The following is a 27,780-nucleotide window of genomic DNA, read 5'->3' on the forward strand; positions in this document are numbered from 1 at the left end:
ACTTGAGGCTATACTACAAAACCCAAATTTGTCAAAAAGTTGGTACGTTAACAACACTTAGCGCACAGTTTTGAAATTCCCTAACTAGTAGAATACAACCCTTAAGTAGAGAGTCTTAAAGCAAACCGTGGTATGGAAAATCAGAAAATGAAAAACAAGAAAAACCATTACCATAAATAATCAAATTTAGAGCGCTACATCCTAGAGTGTCATAAACTCAAGTTTTCTTAATTAAACTATAATCAAACCCTTAATTGGAGATATAAAGTTGATTAAGTAAACTAATCAAACCCTAAGTAGATACCTAATCACACCCTTAATCTGTTCTCTCACAAATTTAAGACAACACTTTTCTGTGATTGGCAGATTGTTCAAGAAAAAGGTTTGGTGACTCTATGACATTGAAGCTTGGGTTTTATACTAGTTTAAAGAATAAAAAGGCAATCCCACCACCACCACAAATCAGTGGAGAGACAGACATGTGTGCACCATACTTTCACTCTTTTTCTACTCTTCACGTCCTTTGAGAAAAGCAAAGAAAAAACAAGAAAAATGGTTAACTTAACAAGGTCTTATCCAATAGACAAAGCACTTTCTAGGTTTGAGCTTCCTTTGTCATTTGTCTGTGCTTAATTAAGCATTTCTTTTAACCATGAAATTAGTTAAAAATGGTTTGATTAAGATGTGGGTTGTTGTGATCTATGAATCTATTATGATCACATAGATTAGATTAGATATAGGTTTATGAGCTTAAACTAGTGGCATTTCTTAATTGGTTACCATACCCTAGGAGCTACACATAGTCCACTAGGTTTACGCCAAATGTCGCCACACCATACGATGATAGCACTTGTATTAAACAACTACTAATTTTGATTAAAAATGAATTAGGACAGATTTGATTGTATTTGTCATATACTAGTATGTTTCTTTGATTAAGATTACTTTGGGGGTAATGCAAGTTACAACCCATTGGAATGCAAAGTTTCAGGCCCTGTTTCTTTGTTAAAATATTTGCAACTAGCCGCTAATTAGACATTACTTTGTCGTTTTGCACTAAGTTTTCGGATAGTTGTTTTCGGGCAAAGCCAATTTCATTAACTCCAAGCAAAGGAAACAATGCATATGCTCGAAAGATACCAAATTGCAACAGGGGACAGTATCGTAATCCATCGATTAGGTTAATACATTCCATTGGAATGCAAAGTCTCCAAACATCTTTTCCTTTGGAAGTGATTGTGAAAAACAACAGCTGTTTTTTGCCCTACATTACCAACTAGTACTAAGTAATGGTACCAGTTGGTGCTTCAAATCTTGTTTCTTTAGACCTAAAATGTGTGTGTGAGGATTGCTTTATGCACCCATTCTGGTTATAAGCTATAATAATGCCGAGAATTTAAGCACATGGAATAATGGCACTCATTAATAGAACAAGTGTTTTATTGGCCGGTAGGTAATAGTTGCTAGTAAATCTTGAATTATGGTGTATTCATCTCAAATAAATCGCTTGGGTGTTTCCATGCTGGAGCACTCCAGTCCGGTAGTTGCGATTACAAATGCTCAAGAGTGCAGGTGAGTGTATATGCACTCGGGAAGTTTATTTTTTCCCGTCTGTCGACATCCAGTAACGGTACCTTTCAGGAAATTCTCGTTATTAGTTCGCCACATCATCTACTTACATTGTTAACAGAAAGCCACATTCCAGTAACCAACTTTGCATTGCAGCTCCTGAAAAGGATATTTGTTGGTTACTCAACGATTTCCTAAATTCTTAGATTGACACAGTAGAGTTCCTCTCTCTTTCTCTCTATTGTGAACCTTTTCTGAATCTAAAAATGTCTTCTCCTTCAATTAATAATTTAATAAAACTTTAACGTATATTTTAATCCACAAATTGCTGAGACTAATTTATTCAGCGATAAATAAAATCCATGGGAAATCAAATTCAAACCCTCACAATTGTTATTACATTTCCACAAAACTCATTTCAATTCTCTCCTCCTCTTCTCACTATTTCTTCTTCTTCTTCTTCTTCCTTTCATGGCCGCCTCCTCCTTATGTTTAAATCTAAGGTTTTTCGTTTCTCTCTAGAAAAGAATCTCCCCATATACATTTGGAATAACAACAAGAGTCAACAGCCGTATTAATCAACCTCTATGAACATTATTCTCAATCATTCATTGCTTATTTGGTAAGCTTCTGTTTCTGTCTCTGATTGTAAAATGGGCTTGTTTGTATCTTCATTTTAGAACAACCTACAAATTGAAAATCTAATCTTCTTCTGGTTTGATTTAAGGTTTTATTTATTTTTGTATTTGGTGATTTGGGTATACTGTGAATTGGGGGTCTTGGGTATTTTCATTTTTGAAGCTTTTATTGATTGAGGATTGACAAGAATTCCGCTATCATTGAGGAAATTGATTAGTCAGTAAACTAAAGTTTTGATTTTTATCTATTTCTAAATCTGAGTTTTAAAATTTTGGATTTTGCTTTAGTATGTCTAAAGAGGAGGAATTTAGTAGTAGTAGGAAGAATGTTGATGATGCGGGTTGTAGTAATCCATCTAAATTGATTAGGTATAGTGAGAATCCTTTGGGTTTCAACAAGAACTTATCAGAAATATCAGTTTCAAATGAGGGTGAAATTGGTGGTTCTTCAAATGTAGTACCTCAAGATGATGTAGATTATACTTGTGTTCCGTCCCTCAGTGATGAACTTGTTCTTCACATACTAGCTAGGTTTCCAAGATCAGAATACTGGAAACTCAGTTTCGTAAACAAATGGTTTTTATCGGTACTCAAAAGCGGGGAGCTATACAAGTTAAGGAAAGAGTATAGAGCAACAGAGCCATCTGTTTTTATACTGCCATTAGCGACTGGGGATCCTCAATGGTGGTCACTTGATCAGAAATTCAGGTCTTGTAGGAAACTACCTGTATTACCGTCAGACTCGTGTTTTGCAGCTGGAGATAAGGAATCACTTTGTGCAGGAACTCATCTTCTTGTTTCCGGTAAAGAGATTGATGGTGTTGTTATTTGGAGGTACGAGTTAGCAATGAATAGATGGTACAAAGGTCCTTCGATGAATAATCCTAGATGCTTATTTGCCTCGGCTAGTGGAGGTGATGTTGCTTATGTTGCTGGTGGGATTGGGTTGAGGAATAATATGGAGATTTTAAATACAGCTGAGCTTTATAACCCGGAAACTAAGTCATGGGAGCCACTGCCGAGGATGCAAAACAGACGAGAAAGCTATGTGCTGGCTGTTATCTTGATAACAAGTTTTATGTCATTGGGGGGCAAGGTGTAGATGGTGGTGATCTAACTTGTGGGGAGTGTTTTGATGCTGAAAAGAACACATGGGAGTTGATACCAGACATGATTAAAGATGTTCCAATTCCGGCGTCAAGGTCTCCTCTTGTTGCTGTAGTAAATAATGAACTCTACACACTCGAAGCGTCTTCAAACAAGCTGAAAGTTTACATGAAGAAGAGTAATTGTTGGAAAGAGTTGGGGACAGTACCGGTAAGAGCTGATCATAGTAGAGGATGGGGGGTAGCTTTTAAGACTTTGGGGAATGAATTGCTTGTTATTGGTGGAACTTCAACGGCAGGACAAAGGATGATTATATGCACTTGTTCGCCAGATCCTGAAGTCAAGGATTTGAATTGGAGGAATGTTGGTGCAGGTCGTAATAGAATGAGCCACTTCATTTTAAATTGTTCTGTTATGATAGCTTGAAGTTTGAGGCCCCCCCCCCCCCCCCCCGGAAATAGCTTATAGATGACATAATAGCTTAGTGGAAATAAAAACAGTCTTGGGGAAGCACTGGGGATGGATCCGAAATGACTGCAAGCTTGCATTTGCTGCTGGATTACATATATGATATACTTCTTTTATTTGTAAGAAACTAGGTTTTTACTCAGAAAAGCAAACACATGGTTGGATACTTTAATTGTCTTAATGCATTTGCAGATCTTTGTTATTGGTTTATATGCTCTCTGATCTGAGCTTTCTCATACTTAGTTGTGGTTGAGTCACAAAAATTCTTTACTTTGTGGGAACTAATGTGTTCAACAATGACAGTATTGGATTTTGTTAATGCCAGTTGACCACTTTCATTCGTTACTTGATTAATCTCAACAGTAATTGCTTATGAATCACAGATGATGCATTCTTACAAGCACAGTAATCAATTGCCTTACAAATGTTGCCCAACAGAAAAAAAAAATAATCTCATAAGCTAAAGCTACTACATGACTTGAATTCTGTATACAGTTTTTTATGTTTCTGGCGGTTTCACAGTGCGTTAATGGCAAAGCGTAGCTTCATATCTTGATCGGTGCCGGTAACAGCTTCGGAGCACCAAAATCTGCAACCTGGTTTTAGCATTCAATTCCAACTCCTCAACCAACTAATTTCAGTTCATTTCTGTGAAGGTATACCTAAAAATACTTCCTCCGTTTGTATTTGCTCAACCTTTGAATACCCTCCTTTAGCGTTGCCCTTCTTTCCTCTTTGAAGTTCCATAGTTCCGGAACTATATACCTCCCACTCCCATTATAATCATTCATCTCTGTTAGTGCAGTTGTTACAGCTTTAAAAACGTCATCACCCAGGTCGTTATCTCATTTATAATTTCCTTATAGTTATTACTCTCAACCTCAATGTTTACGAATGGAAACCAATTTGAGTCTCTAACATTACCTTCCCATAAGCTGCAGAGCTCAGTAGCTTTGACATCTGCTTCTTCACCCCTGAATCGCTTCTTACATTCCTTCTGGAAAGGTTTAGAATCAAGTTCTCCCATTCTCTTATAGCGGATGCTAGCACGAGTATTACCAGTTGCTTTCAGTTGATTAACCAATTCTTTACGGGCTTCCTGCAATTCATCATTACTTCTGCGTTCTTTGATAATAAGAGTCTGATTAAGATCTTCCAGACTTTCCAATTTTTCCTCCTTGTCCTCCAATTTCTGAGTCAGTTCCTCTATCTTACATTTTGATGCTTTAACTTGTAATTTCAGTTCATCTAGACTGGCTTCCAACTCTTTCTCACGCTTCTCAAATTCTTTCTCGCGCATCTCAATTTTATTTCCGTCAGTTTGATTTTGTGGTGATCCACGGAGATATTGGAAAGCAATGTGAATCACCTGGCTCAAAGATTTCACCATATCTGTAATACCTCTGGAAAAATTTGATGATGAAGAGTCTAATTGAAGAATGAAGCCCTAGGTTTGTTTACGGCGAATATTTTATATTTGCAGAGATTATTTTTTTGTTTGTTTCTTGTAAGTAGGATACAGAGGGTCCTGTCATCAGCGCGTAATAACCCAACAACACAATGATCATGACTTCCATACCGTTAGATTCCACATCTATGTATATTAGCAAATCTGACGATTCAAAGATTGATGCACATGGGATGGGCCTATGAAGGGGCTAGCTCAGGCTCCAGCCCGTTCCTCCATTAGCCTTACTTTTTCATTTATTTCTTTAGCAAATATGAACTATTAAGCTTGTCAATGCACCTGAAGAAGAAAACAGACTTCTTGTAGCTGTCCCTACTAATGAAGAGATCTTCTCAGTTCTTAAGAGTATGGAAAACTGGTCTGCACCTGGTCCTGAGGGTTTTCAAGCAGGTTTCTATAAATCCCAATGGAGTATAGTTGGAGAGGATGTCTGTGATATGGTTAAAAGTTTTTTCACCTCTAAGCACATGTGTCTTGCACTCAAAAAAACTTATATCTCCTTAATTACCAAGACAAAAAAACCCTCTTCACCATCTGAATTCAGACCAATAAGCCTATGTAATACTTCATACAAGATTCTTTCTAAAATACTAGTTGCTAGAATGAAGCCCTTAATGGACAGAATTGTCTCACCCTATCAAGCAGCTTATGTTTCTGGAAGACTTATCAATGATAACACAATTATCGCTCATGAATTGATTCATTCCATGAAGAAAAAGGAGGGAGAGAGTGGTTGGTTGGCTCTAAAAGTAGACATGTCAAAAGCTTTTGATAGATTGGAATGGTGTTTTATTTTGAAGGTTATGAAAAGTTTTGGCTTTTGTGATGAATGGATACAGCTTGTTGAGCAGTGTATCAGTACTACTTCTCTTTCAGTTTTACTTAATGGCTCTCCATGTGAGGAATTCAAGCCTACAAGAGGTATCAGACAAGGGGATCCATTGTCTCCTTATCTTTTTATTTTGGCAATGGAATGGTTTTCAAGGTCTCTATCTGAAGCTCATAAATCCAAGAAAATCCCAGGCATTAAAGCAGCTAGAAATGCCCCTCCTGTTAATCATCTCCTCTTTGCTGATGATTGTCTTATCTTTACTCATGCCAAATTAACCAGTTTGAATAATCTCCTTCAACTTATTGAAGGTTTTAGCTCACAATATGGTCAAGTCATTAATTTTGACAAATCTTCCATTTTATTTAGCAGTAATATGGATCCTTCTAAGTGTGATGATCTTAGTCACATTCTTGGAGTAAAGAACATGGACAACAAAGAGAAGTATCTAGGTTCTTCTTTGCTTATTGGTAAATCTAAAGTTAACTCATTTGAAGACATTAACTTGGCTTTTGAAAGAAGATTAGATAATTGGCAGGGAGGTACTATGTGTCAAGCAGGGAGGGGCACCATGGTTAAAGTTGTTCTAAATGTTGTGCCTATGTACCAGATGAGTACTTTCAAGATACCAGGAAAACTAATTAAGAAGCTTGACTCTCAGCAAAGGAAATTTTTCTGGGGTTTTAAATCCAATAGAGGTAATAATCCTGTTTCTTGGAGTAGTCTATGTGTTCCAAAATAAATTGGAGGTTTAGCTTTCAGAAATCTTGAAAAACTTAATCATTCTCTTCTCACCAAGGTTGCATGGAGAATAAGTACTCATCCTGACTTATTATGCGTTAAGATTCTGAAATCCAAGTACTTCAAGGATGAGGAATTCCTACATATTCAAAAAGAGAAGAACAACTCTAGTTGGATTTGGAAGGGTGTGGAAATTGGGCTTCAAAATCTACAACAGAATGTTTGTATGGAAATAAAAAATTAGAGGAAAACTAGAATCTGGTATGATAACTGGATTATTAATCTTGAGTCTAAGCCTACTCCATCTTGTCCTATGCATCTTGGTTTTGAGTTTGTTTCTGAACTGCTACAACCCAATACTGCAGAATGGAATACAGACTTGCTCTATATTCTCTTCTCTTCTGATGTTGTGGATTTTTTTTTAAAAATGCAAGTTCATTTGGAGGAGGAAGACATAATCAGATGGAGGCATACAAGAGATGGGTCATTCACAGTTAAGAGTGCATATAACAAGCTGGTTGAAAGTAATTTTCTGCAACAAGAAGCCATCAATACAGTTCCCAAGGATGTTTGGAAAGCACTGTGGAAGATGGAAATTCCTCACAGGGTCAAACTATTTATATGGAAGTGTCTTAAAGAAATTGTGCAAACAAAAGATAAGGTTTCAAGATATAATAATGTCGTGGAAACTACTTGCACAATCTGCAATCAACAAGATGAATCCATCTTTCATCTATTGCTACAATGTCAGCATGCAAGGATAGTCTGGAGACACTTGGGTATTAATGTGGACCAGGTTGCCCTAAACTTCGGTAGCATAAAAAATCGGATTATCTCTTGGTTCAATGCTCCCCACACAAATGGAAGAGATGAAAACCAAATTTGGCTAATTACTTTGATGGTTGGTTGTTGGGTTATATGGAAGGAAAGATGTGAACATGTCTTTCAACAAAAACTTCTAAATCCTCTTTCTACTGTTTCTAGAATTAATCTCCATCTTCATAATTTCTCTCTTGCAACCAAGAATAACATGCCTGTCCAGCCAGTCCCTTCTAATAAACCTGTGAACTTAGATCATATTACAAAGATTTTTGTAGATGCTTCTTTTGACTATCTGACACTCACTTCTGGCACTGGCATGGTGCTATTGTCTTCTGCAGGTACTTTTGATGGAGTTAAGGGATCGTATGCAGACGGAGTAATCGACTCAGAAGCTGCAGAATGCATGGCTATCCTGGAGGCTCTTAGTTGGATCAAGTCTCTTAACATCTCTAAAGTCCAACTCATGGCAAGGCGGAAATGGTTGTGCGGTCTATTTCCTCCAATAATATGTTAGTCAGATGGGAGAATAACCAATTGATTAAAGACATGAAATCTCTTATTTCTTCTTTCAAAGTTTGTAAAATCTCTCATGTAAAGAGAGATTTCAATAGTTTAGCTGATAGTGTAGCTAAAAAAGTTAGGAAGGACAAACTTCATCTAGAGGAATATGTGGTCTACTCTCCATGGATTTCCTCTTTGTTTCATAGGCTTGCAGTGCCTGAAACTGCTTAAGTAATACTACTCTCTGTTTATCAAAAAAAAAAAAGCCTGTCAATGCTAATTTTAGCCATAATTAGGTTCATCCCACACAAGTTTGTTTCAGTAGATTAAAACTAGTCAAGCTTAATAGTTCATATATATGTTAGGATTGAGTAAATCAGTAATTGAGTTAGTCAATACTAGACGCGAGTTATGCCTCGTTTCAAAAAAGAAATAAAAAAATCGAGACCTTCAACAACCTACCTAATCAATGAACTTCCAGCCCTATCTAAACAGAATTCATGAGTCTGTTCCTGTGGTACATTCGAGTGTGTGATAGCACTAGTCTAAGATTTAGATTTTAGTTTTTTACGAAAACATTAGCGGAGCTATCTAATAATGGATAGTCCACTCTCCCCTCATATTGGATCTACAATCTAATACAGTTTAGAGAAACGTTAACTTTATTTTACTATATTACAGTAAGTTTTAGTTTCTTTTATAGTTAGCATCCAAAAATGTAGGGAATTAAGAAGTATGTTTTAGAGTGAATGACAAGTGATAATGAAGATTAAAAATGTCCCACCTAAAGTTTCTTTTATGATCGGGGTAACTGTACGGAAATTTTCATCAATTCTTGGTATATTTAAGGCTCGTGGAAATAACTAGGGATGTACATAAATCGTGACAGGGAAACCGAACCGATTAGTCATAACCGAATCAAAACCATTGACTTAGTTTCTAAATTATTAGGAAAATATAAACCCCCAAGTATAATTACTAGATTATACACAACTAGGAATTATATGGAACTGATTCCAAAGATTATCATTGATGAAGAAAATGAAAAGCTAAAAACAGTACCTACTGTTAGAGCGAATGCTCGATTGAACCTACATACTTTGGTATGTCAAGTATGTTATCATATTTTAGGTGCCAAAACTATCTCTTAATATTAGTTTACTAGAGTCAGCTTCAGTTTGGAACAAATTAGGTAGTAGAGTCTTAGTATTTTCCAAGTTACTTAATACATATGAAAAATTAAAGATCAAACGAAGACATTAATTTGAGGAAGCTCAATCGAGGTAAGTAATGGAGACTATTCTTTTCCTATTGAACTCGTTTCCATATATCTATCTATAAATCATATAAAAGTCGAAGACTTTAATAGTTGATCATAATTCAAATAAGATCATATCACGGATTAGGTTTTCTCTAAGTCTACCGATGTTTCGACTATCAAGCACTTTCTTGTCTAGAACTGAAAACTAAGCCTGAAAGAAAAGGGCAAGCGTTATTGAAAATTTCAAGACTTACGAAATCATTCTTGAGCTTATAAGATTTTGTTTTGGTAGTTTACTATTAACGATCTTCATTCAGTTGAGTTTAAAAACCTAAGAACTTAGTTTGTGAACCTAAGGCTTATTGGACTCAAAGCTCAAGGAAAATAAGGTCTTTGAATTTGTGAACCTATCACGGAGAGTTCACGAACTTATTTTGGAGAAATTCTCTGAGAAATTTTGTCTTTTGAGTTAGTGAACCTATTACGGTAAGCTTGAAAACTTAAGAATAAATTTTTTTATGAGATTTTAATGTATTTGAGTTCGCGAACCATATAGTGAGTTCGTGAGCTTCTCATGAGACTTATAGAATATTTGAGTTCGCTAACCTAATATGGTGAGTTCGCAAACCTAATAAAGAAATAACGCTTCTGAAACTTATTTGCGTTTGAGTTCGCGAACCTAACAAGTTTTGGTTTCTCCTGTAATTTAATTTTCCTTTGAGTTCGTGAACCTACCTATTTGAGGTTGCGAACCTACAATCCTAATAAATTATATTTTATCTCTTTCGATCCAAATACTTAACTGTGAGTTCATGGACCTGAAAGCATAATGAGCCAAACCCATAACACATGTCTCTTCGGGCTCATTGGTTCTTTTTTGTATTTCAATGAGAACTTTCTACACTCTTACGAACTGATATTCATTAGCTAATTCCTTTGTTTAGAAAGTTTATTTTTTCTTGAAAGTTTGAAGTTATCTTTAGTAGTAATTTTTGTCATGATGATTAACTTGGGCCGACAATTATCTACAAACTTTAAACCATAAAGATAAGGTCATTACAAGCCCAGTCCTTTCCAATAAAACAAATTTAGAAACCGACTTTGATTTATTAATTGAAATTAAATTGTGTTGTAAGAAATTCATTTCTTACATATCTTTACAACCCAACCTTGATTGATTGTTATAAATAGGAGACACTAGTGACACGTAAAACCCAATCCTTAGGCCCCTTCCTATGGGTGTGGCAAACATGATTGTTTGCCATTTAAGCACCCACTATGGAGGGGGCAAACTGGACAACTGGCCTGGATAAGTGGAAAATTTGCCACTTAGTCTCCTTGTGTAGCCTACTTTCATTGCATCGCCTTGAATCCATATCCACGGGATTTGATATAAGCTTATTGTACTCTTCTGGATGTGTTGCTGGGATGCACATGGACGAAATATTCTGGACAGCGAAGAGATAGGAATGAAAGAGTTATGTTGTTTATCGCGGCTCCCTATGTTTCTTCAGAAAAATGTTTCAGCCGAATCTCTGGGGTTATCTCATGACTCTTTGATGGTCATCGGGATGGACTGCGACGAGCAGGCCCCAGTCGCACTATTCTTTAGTTTCTGAAGTTGTTTCTTCTGAGTAGGCTTGGGATCTACCGCGGCCTCGTAAAGTGTTGCAGGTGTCTTCTAGACAGAGAGGTGATGATATTCTTATGCTACACCCTTGAAGAGTAAATGACCTCGTCGTGACTATGACTTTTTGGTTGACCGTGTCTTCTAAGCTTTGACAGTGAAGGGAGTCCGTGTAGATCCTCAGTCCCAAATGCGGTTTACATGTTTCCATCTTTGTAGTGATCGTGTTTTGGTGAAACTCTCGCTGGTACCAACAAACGAGCGACACTGGTTCTTGGCAGCAGATGTGATCAAAAGAGACTACATTGTCATGGCAACAAAGTAGGTTGGCTGGATGCTTAAGCGAGCAAACTGTCCATGACCACGAGCTTTGGAGAGAAGGAGGCGTTGAAGCGGCTTCGGTTCTTGGAGAAGACATTGAAACTTATAGAACAAAATCGCTGAAGATTCGTCTTCGGATCCTGGAGCAGCTTATGGAGAGAATGCTGAAGCGGAGAGACTGCTAGAGTGAACGTCAAAGCGGAGCGGCTGATGAAGCGAACGTTGAAGCGGAGCGGATGCTGAAGCTAACGTTGAAGAGGAGAAGCTTCGTCGATCAGTATGCTTTCAAACTGGACACCCTTCAAGCAAACATTGATTAAGAGTCCCCAGTTCCATCTATCAATCGTGCTTTCCAAAAGAGGTTGGGGTTTGGGAACGACTTCCTGGTTGGAAACAGTTGTTTTCCTGATGCAGTGCGGTTGAGGGCTGCAATTATGTCTTGACGATGCGCCTTGGAGAAATATAGAATCTCACATAAATGTTTCATCATAGACTGTACGATTTTGAGGGAGAAGTCCCCAGAAATCATGCATTTCCTGATAGGAAAAGAGTCTTTGAGAACTCAGGGGGGTTGCTGATTTTTTTTGCTTCGATTTTGGAGAAGTCGTTCTTTATCTTCACGTGTGATGAAATTGGATTGCTGATTCCCTTCTACTGGGCTTTCAAGAGAAACGCTGGAAGGATGCAAGCTGCTGATGCTGGGAAGATGCAAGCTGTTAGCGATGGAAGGATGCAAGCTGCTGGCACCGGAAAGGATGCAAGCTGGCGCTGGAAAGGTGCAAGCTGTTAGCGCTGGAAGGATGCAAGCTGCTGGCGCTGGAAAGGTGCAAGCTGTTAGCGCTGGAAGGATGCAAGCTGCTGGCGCTGGATCGGCTTGGAATGGGCGCTGGCTTGGAATGGGCGCTGGCTTGGCATGGACGCTGGCTTGGCGTGGACGCTGGCTTGGCATGGACGCTGACTGTTGTCTTGGCGTGGCATTGGCTTGGCACAGCGCTGGCTTGGCGTGGAGCGACTTGTTCTTACGGGCCCAGTTGCCTCTTTCCATACATAGCTCAAATAGGAAATGATTTCCTTACTCAAATTCCAAAAGTGTTATGCATATGAAAGGGGTTGGCTCTCCTTTTTTATCTCGTATCTTTGTTCTCACGTCCTGGTGTTAGCGGTAGCAATAGGGTGGGCAAGCATATTCCATCTATGTACTCCAGCGTTTCTCTTTCAATTTGTTTTCTTGTTTTCTTGTGTTGGTGCAAACCCTAGCCATGGGTATGCCTTCCATAAATCTGTAAAAATATTGTTCTTCTGAACTGGTGTAAAACCTAGCCATGGGTATGCCTTTCATAAACTTGTAGAAATACTTAATCATAAACAATTCCTCTTCGAATATCACCGTAGTAACATCGGCTACCTCATGAATAGTGACGGGTAATCATTATTATGCAAAGTGGGCACGTACGGGTAGGTGAACCCTTTTTTTTGAAAGGAAAACAAAGTGCCTGGTTTATGGGTTGATTTGAATTGATAGATAACTGTTATCTATGAAGGTTTTGGATTATTCTGTTGTAATGAATTGTTTTTAGAATAATGTTTTCTTGGTTACGATTGCAAGTGACGCAAACATCCAAGGAAAACCATGGGACCGTGAGCGTTGCGCGACGGTAGAGAGCATGGGATGAAACATAACATGGCTATTGGTTTTTATTTCCCCTGTGAAGACTTGAGGTAGTAGACCATGTATTTTGTCTAGCAAGACTTACTCGGTTTTTCAGATCTTCTGGTGAAAAAGGAATCTCCCGGATGTAAGACCGAGTTTTTTGGGAAACATCGCCATGACTGTGGAAAGTCCCTAGTCATTCCTTGTCGTGCCTCCGATACCTGGTTGGATCATTTGCTTTTAACCCCTCGGAAGTCCCTAGTCGTCCCTTGCCGTGTTACGACTGGTAATCGAGCCGTCTGGTAGCTGAGTCGTCGATTCCTGAGCAGATCGTTTGATTCTACTGTCCTGACGTCCGGGTCGAGGTATGAGATCGAGGATTGAAAACTGACGTCGTGACCGAAAGATCAGTCTCCCACTGCGGTCGCCAATTGTTTGAGGGTGAAAACGGTTTCTGCTGATTTTGGTAATTTCGGGTATGTGGGTGAGATACAAATTTAAACCCTAAACAATGTACTGCAAGGGAGTACTTTAGATTCGAGAGATCAATCTGTACAAATCCAGCCTAAACCAAGAAATGGCTGTTTCAGACTTGCTTCGGTCACAAAGTTGTTGATGGTGGATTTTTGTTCAAGGCTAAAATTGTAAAAGCCGAACTTAATACGCTGACATCCTGCAGAGGATAAAGCTATCCGAGTGATGAATACTTCTTCACTTTACAAATTCACCTAGAATGGAGCATGTGGCAACAATCCCAGTATTCTGTGAATTAAATACACCCAGAACGGAGCATGTAGCAACAATCCCGATATTCTGTGGATTTATAGCATTATTAATTAATGCATGATTAGCCTTGTATTTCATGTGTTGTTCCCGCAGAACTCTCATTATTGGTGCGGCATGACGACTGTGTGTTTATCTTAACATAGAAACACGAATCTCCAAGTGTCGATAGTGAGGCATGCACGAAATATCCGTACAAGATACATCTCTCGGTGTGTTATACTAGCCCGATTGAGCATACATCTCTCAATGTGTTATACTAGCCCGATTGAGCATATTTCTCTCGGTGTGTTATACTATCCCAATTGAGCATATTTATCTCGGTGTGTTATACTAGCCCGATTGAGCATATTTCTCTCGGTGTGTTATACTAGCCCGATTGAGCATATTTCCTAAGGGAAATCTGGGCTGTCCATGTCAGTCTCAGAAACAATCACGACCACGCAAGTTGGCCGCATGATTTAACCAGCCTAGACGATCCTCAGTAGGAGAAGGCTACCACCTTAATGACCACCAGCGGGCACGTTTTTTCCCTGGTCGGTCGAATACATACCACGCCTCCAAAACAACCACCGAACGCCAGCCTAAAGTAGGATGGTTGGGCTGGTGTGGAGAAGCTTAGAAAAGCTTGTACGCACAAGACTGCCAATGTCGGTCTCAAAACAGATCGCGGCCATCCAACTTCGCTCGCATGGTTGGACGACATAGATCGTCCCATGACCGGTTGGACAAGCGTTGTCCTGCACATCGGCGGGCCCTCTTTTTACTTACTTGAACGACCTTCTCACGACCTAGCCAGGAAGGAGCAAACGCTTGCTCGAAGTTCGGCTGGCGTGATGCTTTAAGGGTCACAGGAAAGTCCACTAGTGTCTTTAATTGATCACAACCATCCAACTTCACCGGCATGTTTGGATGGCTTAGATCAAGCCTATGACCGTTAGGTTGAAGTCGTGCACACACGACCGATCCAAAACCCTAATTAGGGTTTGCGGCATGTTACATGTGTCGCTAATTGATCACGAGCGTCCATCTTCGCAAGCATGGATTGAGGGTGTATATGTAGACTTATAAGGTCCCGAGCATGTCAACATGATCACCGTGGGACCGTCTACATGCATGACGGATCGACCAAGCCCAATCATGGATGAACGTCTGTAAACGCGCGTCCGAAGTAGGCATGTCGCGGGGCTTCCAACTCCTTTGCGGTAACGGATTTCTGCCGCAAACCGATCTTAACCACTCAACTTTTCCGGACAAATTGAGTGGATTAGATCACATCTTCATGGGACGGTGAGGTGACCAAGCTGAAGAGTGATGCTTGCGCACCTCTTCAAAACCCTAAAACTTCATCAACGGTCGCAGATGAGCGTCATATATCATCTCGTCCGTCCAACTCTACCAGCTTGGTTAGGCAGCCCAGGCTAGGAGTTAGTTGGCCAATAATGTGTCTTGGTGATCACCATCCATCACTCTACCACATCATGTGATCGGCCAAGGGAGGGATTGCCTACGCAGCCTCCAAACGATCACTTGAAGGTAGCTATGCGTGCAACTGTTTTGAGACGCTTAATCCGCGGCTTACTCCGATAAGATTTAAAACAACGATGCTTCATGCATATTGAATATATTCGATGCATTACATGCATAGAATACACACGATATTTCATAAATATCGGTTTCCCAAATAACTTAGTTATCTAACTTAGCACCGTATGCTACCTTCTGTGGGTCCCACGATCCACACAATCGAGACATCAAGCATGTCACAAACTGGGGGATGCATACCGGGGTATTGGTCTGGCGGTTTACAGCGTGCAGCGTGCAACGCGCCATCACAAGAACGTGTCGGGATGACATGGACGGTTAGTAATGATTGGAGAAGTGGGCAAAGACTGATCGTGTGACACTAACACGACTCCACTACTCCATCACTCCACTTCCTCCACTTCCCACGAGAGATGAGGGTTAGGCTCAATGACTTGTATAAATAGGTTCTCCTCCCTATTTCCAAAAAAGGGACAAGGCAGAAACCAAGTGTTGATACAACGTATTCAAACACACAAAGCTTTGCTTAAATTATTGCAAGCCAGTTCGGTATTCTGATAGAAGTCATAAACAGCCAACACCTTCACGATCTCAACACATTCTTCGCTTCCCTTCCTAAGATCAACCCCATCTCCTTCACTTTGTGACCGAAGCAAGTCTGGAACGACCATTTCTTGGTTTAGGCCAGAATTGTATAGATTGATCTCTAGAATCAAAAGCACTCCCGTGCAGTGCATTTGTTTAGGGTTTGGATTCATTTCTCATCCACACATCCCAAATTACCAAAACCAGCAGAAATAGTTTTCACCCATAAACAATTGGCGACCACAGTGGGAGATTAATCTCTCAGTTGTGAAGTCAATTTCTTCAATACCAATTCAATTTTACTGATTTCGAAAATGGTGGATCTTAGGTCTGGATCAGCAACCAATCCTGACGGGACTAGCGCTGACAACACTCTCGGTGTTGATATCCCAGGTGTCACCGTGCAGCCAGTCAATACCATCAATGTATCTCGTGGAATTACTTCCTCTACTACCAGCACCAGCGGAGCAGGAGGAGATATTCCATTGGGCGCGACACCTCCTATCACCAGAGCCAGAGCAGCTGCAAACCCTGGCATCTCCTCAAGTGTAACGCCTCCAGCCGTCACCAGAGTAACTGCCACTCCTCCATCGGGACGAGGAGATGGAGGAGCCAGAGGAGGACAACCCCCTATTACCATAGTGGATTTGATGGAGAGACGAGAAATCCTTTCTAAGGCATAGACATACATGGCTACAACTCAGGAAGAGGTACTCACTTTTATTAAGACATTAACTGATCGATTGCCACGAGCACCGTGAAAGCCTCTGGAGCCAACAAGGAACGCATTCAACGCACCCAGAGAAAGTACTTCAGCGGCGCGGGTCTACATGGACCTGATCAAAGAAGCGATAAACGACATACTCGATTTCCTCATCAAGATGACATCAGATATGAGCGGTCCTGTCATGGAGAATCCTACACTGGGGACTGATCCTCACAACGATCCTTCTCAAGTCAATATCTTCACTATGAACCAGAGGTCGGTGGATCAGGAAGAGGCTTCAACGGAAAGTTTATGCGAACTTTTACACCTCTCGAAGAATCAGCGGGCGGAGACGTTTGCTGCAATCAACCAGAGGAAGGTCACAAACGTGCCATACATGTTACCGCACGCATCAAGGATTCAGAGTTCAAGAGGGCCCTTATCGACACAGGAGCGTCTTCGAATGTGATTACTCTCAAGACTTTCAGGACAGCCAAGGTTCGCCAGGGCAAGATCGTACGGAAGCCTACTACAATGACATACTTCGAGGAAAATTCGAAGTCATAGAAAGAGAGCCAGATTACCACATGATATTGGGGAGACCGTGGCTTCATGACAGTATGATTGTCCCTTCGGCATATCACCAGTGCCTGAAGACTATGCTGAATAAAGAAGTCGTTCGTATCCCTGCATCGTTGTCTCCCTATACACCAATATGTGGAGTGGAATTGTTTGAACCAAGAGAAGCTCCGCAGGAAGGATCAGACAAAGTTCATTGCATCCCACTCCCCACGTGGGCGTCAATTCAGGAGGAGGACCGACTCGCATCATTGAGGTCTAAGCCCCACGATGCATCTTTGCTGACAAGGCATTCTTCTTCATCCGGTGAAGCCGCAACCCACGCTCACGCTAAGAGGGAACGAACTTTTGTGGAAAGCCGTGACCAGAAAAGGAAAAAGGTATACTGACGCCGCTGTTAGCAATGAGCAGGAGAGACTGTTACCCAGTCTTCCCGCCCAACGGAATGCTACAACAACGATCCACATGAAGAGGTGCTGGATGCTCCACGACAGCTGCAAGACGACACCAACTCCACAACTGATGAGATCGAAATCGTTAACATCGAGAATGAGGAATCTCATAGGCCTATCTCCACCAGCTCAACCTTATGTACGGATGAACGCATGAAGCTTGTACAACTTCTCAAAGAATACCAGGACATATTCGCTTGGACATACGAATAAATTCCCGGTCCAGATGAAAAATTGGTCACCCACCATCTACATGTCATACCTGGAGCCAAGCTGATCAAGCAATCTCCGAGGCAGTTCAGGCATGAGGCAGAAGAGCAAATCAAGACTGAGATTCAGAAGTTGCTTGCTGCTGGCTTCATTAAGCTCATCCATCATATGACCTGGTTGGCTAATGTGGTCCAGGTGAAAAGAAAAACGGACAGATCAGGTGCTGCGTGGATTTCAGAGACTTGAACAAATGCTGTCCCAAAGACGATTTTGCTCTACCTAACATTGACATGTTAGTAGACTCCATCAGCGGACACGACATGTTCTTCTTCATGGATGGATATAGCGGGTACAATCAGAGAAGGATGTACGAGCATGGCGCAAAATTCCGGTGCAACATATCAACGCTCTATGACGACAATCTTCCTTTGGAGCCGATACCTCAAGGGAGCAGCCTCAAGAAGATAACGATGTCCGCGCGTCATGTCGAGAAAGATCCGGGCGAATCACTCTATCAGACGATAGTGCATGTCTATCGTGCTATGTTGGAAAATCTGCGCTTTTGGTCATCCTCTGGACTTCGTGAAGCTGTTGAACGCTCATCTACAACAACATATGCCCTGCTAGAAAGAACCAGCAAGAGAAAAGCCACCGAGATACAACATCCTGCGCGTCCAAAATTGCCAACTTCAACTCTATTACCACATGCACGACTGCCACAATGATGAAACAATGTCTAAGATATTCCATATCTGGATCGACGGTAACTACACCAGTGAGAGACGCTTTCAGAATTTTTCTCCCGTGGAAGAAGTAGTTGCGTTACCAAAGGAGATTGCACCTGGGACTTAAGAGGTACATACAAATCCTCCATGTCAATAGCTTCACCATATCAACGACCACTACGTACAAAAGACCCATCGATCATACAAGATGGAGCCACGTAGACCACGTTTGGCGACTGAGGCTCAGCATGAAATTCCTTCGCCGTCAGTCAAGAACTTCTTCAACACAAGAGAGATGGTCAATCAAGAAGCATGTAATTCGCAAGGGGAAACCAAAATGAAGAAGAGGCCGCTTCAACCTTCTCTCCAGCAAAAGCCGCTTCAACGCTCTCCGGTACCTGCTCGCTCTAGAAGCTGCTTCAACGCTCTCCGGGACCTGCTCTCTCCAGAAGCTGCTTCAACGCTCTCCGGGACCTGCTCGCTCCAGAAGCTGCTTCAACGCTCTTTGCAGGATCCACATTCACATTTGAGCACACAAGGTTCATTTTCGAGCGAAGCAAGCACGCGGTGGGTCCCACGTTCGAGCGAAGCAGGCAGCAAGGCCGGTGTTTGGTCAAGGTAGCAAGGCCGGTGTTTGGTCAAGATAACAGGGTCGGTGTTTGGTCGAAGTAGCAAGGATGACACTCGAGCAAGCACATCAATCGTACGGGCAAAGAAGGCACAAGACATGGCCGACGTTTGAAACATGTACACGGTGGACCCGTGTTTGATCGAAGCATGCACATCTGCCCATGTTCGAAGCAAGCATGCTCACATCGGGTCCCACGTTCGACCAAAGCAGGCACGCAGTGGACCCACGTTTAACCGAAGCAGGCACACCAAGCCCACGTTCGATCAAGCCGGCTGATGAGTGCCAAATAATGTATATATCTATCCCTTTTTGTTGGCATTTAACTCATCTTTTGTGCAGAAATTCTACATTTTATCCCATATTCTGTATTTTCATTGTTTTCAAGAATAAATATTTTTCTTACTTAATTTTGCATTTTTAGGTAATAAATAAAGTCTGGATAACTTGCGGAGCGGAAAAGAGCTGAAGAGTGGTGAAAAGCCGGAAGAAATTACGCAAGGAAGCCGCGAAGAATGTTGTGCACAAGACCAAGAGGCTAGGAATGGGCTTGAAGAGGAAGAATTGTTTTTAAAGAAGATATGGGTTTGGCATACCCAAGCCCGTATCGGATTTCAGCCGTCAGATTGGATCATCTCAACATCTAACGGTCGCTCCCTTGCTGTTCATCAAAGTTTGATACATCCGCTTCACACTACAACACCTAACTCCATCTGGTGTCGTTAATTTTGTTGTATTCTATAATCCAACGGTCGCTGCAGGATCCACTTCATCTCACCGTCGGATTGATCTTTCATCTCCATATCCCACGGTCGAGATTCGCCAAACATAGAACTCGATGATCCCGATACACACCATAGGTATCGAACACCTATACCCATCGCCAAACAGCCCCTTCTTCCCATTCTATCGACCTCCTCCTTCTTCTCCATCCCTCTGCAGAGAAACTACCACCACCACCATACCTCACCTGCTACCAACTCTGCCACAACCACACCACCTTCTTTATCATCACCACCACCTACCGCACATGGTAACTTTCAATCAACTTCATCAACATCACACGATTTCAGTGACGTGTGGAATTGATGAGAATGATTGCATGTTATCAATCGAAGCTAGAAAAGGCATGGGAAGGAGCAGTGAAGTCAGAGGAATGATGGGTCAGCGATTGATTGAAGAAATTGCGCCATCAAAGTAAGATTTTACGAAACCCTAATTTCTCAATTTTTGGGATTTTTATAGAAAACCCTAATTTTCTGTTAGGAAGGCATGGAGGAGCTAGAATAGGGATGTGGGTTCGAATTAGACTCATTACATTAGGTAAAATCATATACCTAATTTTACTGTTCAATTGGGTAAATTTGGGAATTGGGTGTAAGAACCCTAAAATGTAAATTGGGTATAAAAAGGGGACTGTGGTGTGTGTAATTTTCATGCCTGGACTAGCCAGTGTCCAGAACTTTGTTCTGTTAATGTTCACTTTTTTTGCTGTTCATATTAAGTTCTGTTCTGAGTTTCTCCATTTTGTTCTCTGTTCCTGTTAATGTGTGCTGTTAATGTTTAAATGTTCATGTATTGTTCTGTTGCCATCTATCTTGTTTGTTTTGTCTGATGTTTAGGATATTTGATCTCATGCAATGTTTTAATTATGTTTAATTTTAATGTCATGTTAGTGCCATGTTAGTTCACTGTAAATGTTTAATGTTATGTTTAGTTCACTGTTAGGTTTAATTCACTGTCAAGAAGTGGAATGCTAGGTTAGAGCTTTGAAGCATTGGATTGATTGAGCATTGGGGAGAAACTAGTGCTCACTAGTGACTGTGAGCAAACTAGTTCTCTTCCCACTCTAGTAGTATGCCTAGGCTCACCTTCACCATTTCATCTTCACCATTTCACCTTCACTGTTATGTGCTTCCCATGTTATGTTATTGTGTTTAAATTCATGTTTTGTTCACTGATTAGTGGTAGAAGTTTAGCTTTGAGGCACTGTATTGATTGAGCAGTGGGGAGAAACTAGTGCTCACTAGTGACTGTGAGCAAACTAGTTCTCTTCCCACTCTAGTAGTTTGCCTAGGCTCTCTTGTTTTGTCACCACTGTTAGCTTCTCATCTTCACTGCCCTTGGCTTAGGCCTTGGTATGTAACTGTTTCCAGTCACTGTCATCACCTAGTAGTTTCTTTGATGTTTTTTTTTAGTGTACTTGTTCATTGTCTCACATTTTGTCACTTTCATTGTCACCTTAACTTTTACTTTGTTCCACTCTGTTTTGCTTTTGTTTTCTGTTTAGTCTCATTGTTTAGTTTCACTTCCATTCTGTTTAGTTTCATTGTTTTGCTTTTGTTTAGTTTCACTTTGTTCCATTCTGTTTAGTTTCATTGATCTGTTTACTTTTGTTCTGTTTAGTTCATTTTGTTCATAGTTACTGTTTACTTTTGATTCTGTTCACTGTCCAAATTCAATTCTATTTTCTGTCACAAAAGCCCACTGTAAATTCTTAAGGTTATTACCTGTCTGTAGAGGTCACTTCTTTTCTTCTTGACCAAAAACTCTCTAAGCCCACTGTCCATTGTTTGTACAAACTGAAGCCCAGTTCAATCCAAAGATCAAGCCCAGTTCAATTCACATCAGAAACCAAATGAACCCAAGTTCAGCCCATCAAAACCACTGAAAGCCCAACTCATTCCAAGGGTATTCATAACCCATTAGCACTCAAAAGCCCATTGATTATTCATAGCCCAATAACAAATTAGAGCCCAAAATAGCTAGAGAACTCCAAAACACACCCAGTCTCTGTGGATCGACCCGTACTTGCACGAGCTACAACTGACGACCGTGCACTTGCGGTATTACTGTAGGCCCGCATTTTTATTACGCTTATTTTTTCACGCTTCTCCGGGCCCACCAAGTTTTTGGCGCCGTTGCCGGGGACCATTTTGCATTTAAATATAATATCTTTGAGGCCTACCAAGTTTTTGGCGCCGCTGCCGGGGACTGGTGCTGTGTTTTTCTTGTTGTTTTATTAGCTATTTTTGCATTTCACTGCATAGCATTTGAATCTGCTTCACTTCATTTGCTGTTGGACCTGCTGTTCTGAACCTGTTTTTCCTCTGCTGGGACGCCACCAAGGAAAAGAACTAAAGCCCAACTGGGTTTTTGCAACAATATCAGAGCAGCTGGGCTGTGCTTAAAAGGTAACCCATTTAAGAGAACCCGAATTGTGGGCTTCCAATTTTTTAATTGTGGGCTTGTAATATTAAAGCCAATTTTTGGGCTTCTCTTATTTTCTGTTGGGTTTGTAATAATTTATTTGTGGGCTTGTTTGTTTAATTTGTGGGCTTGTATTTAATTTTTGTGAGCTTGTTTAAATTGGACTTGTATCTTGTATTCTGGGTTTAAACCCAGCTGAGCTTGTAACCGATCACGCTAGTTGAACTCGTTAGTGGGCCGAGTACCCAAATTCTAGGCCGAGATTTTGGACTCAGTTCCACCAAAAGTTTTCAACCAAGCGGAGCCAAAGCAGACACAAAACAAACAGTGGGCTTGCTCCCATTCAAAAACCAAATTTTATTTTCTTTTTTTTAAAAAAAAAAAAAAAAAAAAAAAAAAAAAACCAAATTTTACTTGCTCCCATTTTAAACCAAATTTTTTCTTTATCCCATCTTAAACCAAAAGTTTTATTTTACTCCCATTTCAAAACCAAATTTTCAAATGTCTCCCACCAAAACCAAATTTTTCCCAAAAATCCAAACCCTTTAAAAAACCAAATTTTGGGCTTTGTAACATAGTTACTTAGCTTTTGAGCCAATCATGTCTGGATTTTGGTCTGCTCCTGGGGATGGAAATAAAACTCTTAGAGAACTTGCTTATGGGCATGTGCCACGTTATGAACCTTCCACGGACCATGATGTCAATAGTCATAGGAATTATTATGGACACTTTCAAAGTCCCGAGCCGCAATACATGAACCCTAATGACTATTCATACATGCATCATTCATCGCAACGTGAAAATGAACATTTTGCTAGTGCCTCACTCACACAATCATCACTTATGGATCAAATAGAAGCTCGAATCACAGCTTTAGAAATGCAATCACATGAGGAATCTGTCACATCTAATTTTCTTAGGCAACCTGAAATCTATGCATGTCCCGCATGTGGTAGTTTAGACCACCCTGTTGAGAATTGTCATATTTTGCATAATTTTAGGCAATGTAGAGAAAATCCAAGGTATGAAATGCCCATAAATTGTGAGAATGGTAGTCATTGGGACCATAATCAATCCTTTGAGGATTGCGATCAATATTTTGTAAACCCTAATGACCATGCACACATGTACCATTCACCACAATTTGAACATGAAGAATTTTGTACTCCCATGAATTTAGACTCCACCACAGAAGCTTTAAGACTCTGCAAGCAAGACTATGATAGATCTACATCACGAATTCATGCACATTTAGATCAGATTTTGCTTCACCTACAAAAGGAGGAAATTCATGAGGAAATGTATGTTGTCCCTAATGAAGTGTCTAGTCCCATTCATGTAAATAATGTTGAATATGAACCTAATTTAGAGGAACATGAATCGACTAATGACACCACCACTGTTAATGAGGACCAATATGCATGCTACCATGATGATGATTATGATGATATGTTAGAAGAACATGAAAATATTGTGGAACCTGTTGGTTCAAAAACATATGGCTTCTCGCCCTCGACCTTCATGAATGTTGTTTTTTCTAATACTCATTGTAATTCATACGATTTTGATATTGACATGGGATTCGTACAATTATTCTGTGAAGATGAGCATGACATATGAATAGTTGAATCTTCTGTAGACACTAATATGCATGAAAATATATTTGATGTGTCTGATTCTCTACCTAGGTCACATTGTGATATTTCTCCTGATTTGCCGATGCATGAGAATAAATTTGTTGATGATGTTGATGATTCTGAGTGTGAACTTGCTAAACTGATTGATTGTGAGCATGATGTGACATGTGTAGATGATTTAGGAGATTTGATTGATTAATAATGACGCACTATTCTCCTACATGAGTCACAATCTGTGGCCTTCCACCCAACCTAGATTTGGTTTGTACCATATTGTAAACCAATTTTTCTGAGAATCCCAACTAGGTTTGGAACTGTGTGCTTCCCAAGTCCTCTTGGACTATTTTGCTTCTAAGTATAATACATTTGAGGAACCACAGTTGGAATTAGCATGTTTGCCCGTCCCTAGCACAGTTCATTTCGAGCTAGACCTTGCATGATGAACCCCCAAACTGCGAGATTTTGTTTTCAAAATTATATCCGTAAAATCCAGGTTTGGGGGTAGCTCATTTTGTTTCACAGTTTCACTTGCGTTTATTCCTGTTATATTGTGTGAAGCTGTTGAAACCTCTACACTTTGTCTTTTGGGTTGATCCTCAACTCTTTAGATTGTTAGTGTATGGTGAATTTTTGTATATAATCCAGTAGATAAATTTCTTAAAAACCCTTTTGTTCCTTTTGTATATATTTTGCTAATCCAATATGATCTCGGCTGAAATATGTTGGATTTTTGCCTTGAATAACGGAGTTTTAATTCTGCTTTCGCCGAAATCGGGTATTCTCTCTTTTTCTCTACTCAGCATGTCCCTTCATATTTGTTATAATTCTTTCCATATTTTGAAACATTGAGGACAATGTTTAGTTTAGGTTTGGGGGTATAGAGTAGATACCATGATAATTGCCATAATTGAAAACGAACTCCTTCTTCTTTTTGAAAAAATTGAAAAATTCCAAAAAAAAAAAATTGAAAATCAAAATTAAAATTAAAAAATTAAAAAATCATAAAAATGGAGCTCATTTACCTTGAAATGTTGACTCTTGTGCAAATATGTATTTTTATTAGGAGTCTTAGTCTAGATATTTAGGCACCCTGATTCTAGCACAATTCACATAGTGATAAGAAATTTGCACGCGCACGATCTACCAATACATGTATGGCCTCGATCTTCAAGGTGTTTGATAGGAAGTTACGATTGCCAATCACTTTAGAATACTGAACGAAACTTGACTAGCTTGTTCTTTGGTTGGTTGGGATAGAAGGTGGAGGTTACATTAAGAAAGACAACCATCGAATTTAACTGGGTGCATCAAAAAGGGCTACCTCTTGCAAAGTGTCATGTAATCTTTTGTTTCCTTTTGTATTGTATCAAAAGTGTTTCCTTATTCAAAAAAAAAAAAAAAAAAAAAAAAAAAAAAAAAAAAACGATGTATATATTCAGAAAAAAAAAATCAGAAAAATACAAAAAAAAAATCAAGTATTTATCAATTCCATCCTCTCTTGTTCCAAAAATAAAAGAGAATAGTCAATGTAAATAAGAGTCATGTAAATAGTCATTTTGTTGTTTCATTGTAATAAGCAAGGAGGGTGTATGCCATTGATGTACAACGCGAGTAATTGTGAAATACCTCCAACTCATTCACAATTCTCGTAAAGTCCGGACAGCTAGCTAGATTTCGACCTTGGTTCGTAGCCTGAGAAACTATCTCTTGGTGATTAGTAGTCATAACTTCAGATCTTTCTTTACACATGTGTAGATACACTTTACACTCTTATCACATGTCTTTTTTTGTTATCAGTGCTAGGATTGCGCCTTCGATAGCTAGATTGACATCTCCATTTTGCTGTGAGCTTAAACTGTTTTGCACATGTCACATTTGATGGAATCTGAGCTTATATTTTGACCTAGAACTTTGTAGGTACGTTCTAAGCAAACCTTCACGAGACTTCAACTCGTCCACTAGGGACACTTAGTGGTTTAAAAGGCTTAGTGCATACGCTAAATGCATTCGAGAGACCAGCGACAGTGGTATAGTTAGGATTTCCTTAGTTTTGTTTTACTTGAGGACAAGTAAAATTCAGGTTTGGGGGTATTTGATGAGTGCCAAATAATGTATATATCTATCCCTTTTTGTTGGCATTTAACTCATCTTTTGTGCAGTAATTCTACATTTTATCCCATATTCTGTATTTTCATTGTTTTCAAGAATAAATATTTTTCTTACTTAATTTTGTATTTTTAGGTAATAAATAAAGTCTGGATAACTTGCGGAGCGGAAAAGAGCTGAAGAGTGGTGAAAAGCCAGAAGAAATTACGCAAGGAAGCCGCGAAGAATGTTGTGCACAAGACCAAGAGGCTAGGAATGGGCTTGAAGAGGAAGAATTGTTTTTAAAGAAGATATGGGTTTGGCATACCCAAGCCCGTATCGGATTTCAGCCGTCAGATTGGATCATCTCAACATCTAACGGTCGCTCCCTTGCTGTTCATCAAAGTTTGATACATCCGCTTCACACTACAACACCTAACTCCATCTGGTGTCGTTAATTTTGTTGTATTCTATAATCCAACGGTCGCTGCAGGATCCACTTCATCTCACCGTCGGATTGATCTTTCATCTCCATATCCCACGGTCGAGATTCGCCAAACATAGAACTCGATGATCCCGATACACACCATAGGTGTCGAACACCTATACTCATCGCCAAACAGCCCCTTCTTCCCATTCTATCGACCTCCTCCTTCTTCTCCATCCCTCTGCAGAGAAACTACCACCACCACCATACCTCACCTGCTACCAACTCTGCCACAACCACACCACCTTCTTTATCATCACCACCACCTACCGCACATGGTAACTTTCAATCAACTTCATCAACATCACACGATTTCAGTGACGTGTGGAATTGATGAGAATGATTGCATGTTATCAATCGAAGCTAGAAAAGGCATGGGAAGGAGCAGTGAAGTCAGAGGAATGATGGGTCAGCGATTGATTGAAGAAATTGCGCCATCAAAGTAAGATTTTACGAAACCCTAATTTCTCAATTTTTGGGATTTTTATAGAAAACCCTAATTTTCTGTTAGGAAGGCATGGAGGAGCTAGAATAGGGATGTGGGTTCGAATTAGACCCATTAAATTAGGTAAAATCATATACCTAATTTTACTGTTCAATTGGGTAAATTTGGGAATTAGGTGTAAGAACCCTAAAATGTAAATTGGGTATAAAAAGGGGACTGTGGTGTGTGTAATTTTCATGCCTGGACTAGCCAGTGTCCAGAACTTTGTTCTGTTAATGTTCACTTTTTTTGTTGTTCATATTAAGTTCTGTTCTGAGTTTCTCCATTTTGTTCTCTGTTCCTGTTAATGTGTGCTGTTAATGTTTAAATGTTCATGTATTGTTCTGTTGCCATCTATCTTGTTTGTTTTGTCTGATGTTTAGGATATTTGATCTCATGCAATGTTTTAATTATGTTTAATTTTAATGTCATGTTAGTGCCATGTTAGTTCACTGTAAATGTTTAATGTTATGTTTAGTTCACTGTTAGGTTTAATTCACTGTCAAGAAGTGGAATGCTAGGTTAGAGCTTTGAAGCATTGGATTGATTGAGCATTGGGGAGAAACTAGTGCTCACTAGTGACTGCGAGCAAACTAGTTCTCTTCCCACTCTAGTAGTATGCCTAGGCTCACCTTCACCATTTCACCTTCACCATTTCACC

At 39.9% G+C, this 27,780-nt stretch overlaps 1 protein-coding gene and 1 pseudogene across 1 annotated transcript; one reads left to right on the plus strand and one right to left on the minus strand.

Annotated features, from left to right (window-relative positions):
* The first annotated feature begins 1,744 nt into the window (after positions 1-1,744).
* On the plus strand, positions 1,745-3,989 carry LOC113298116 (annotated as a pseudogene).
* On the minus strand, positions 3,762-5,271 carry LOC113298117 (factor of DNA methylation 1-like). The gene is made up of 2 exons (XM_026546792.1): positions 4,707-5,271; positions 3,762-4,575 (listed from the first exon to the last, which is right to left on the minus strand). The coding sequence occupies exons 1-2, from the start codon at positions 5,170-5,172 to the stop codon at positions 4,445-4,447; spliced, it is 597 nt and encodes a 198-aa protein (XP_026402577.1). The 5' UTR covers positions 5,173-5,271; the 3' UTR covers positions 3,762-4,444.
* Between the last annotated feature and the right edge of the window lie 22,509 nt (positions 5,272-27,780).

This window comes from Papaver somniferum, chromosome 7 (assembly GCF_003573695.1).
Source record: "Papaver somniferum cultivar HN1 chromosome 7, ASM357369v1, whole genome shotgun sequence".
Lineage (NCBI taxonomy): Eukaryota > Viridiplantae > Streptophyta > Magnoliopsida > Ranunculales > Papaveraceae > Papaver > Papaver somniferum.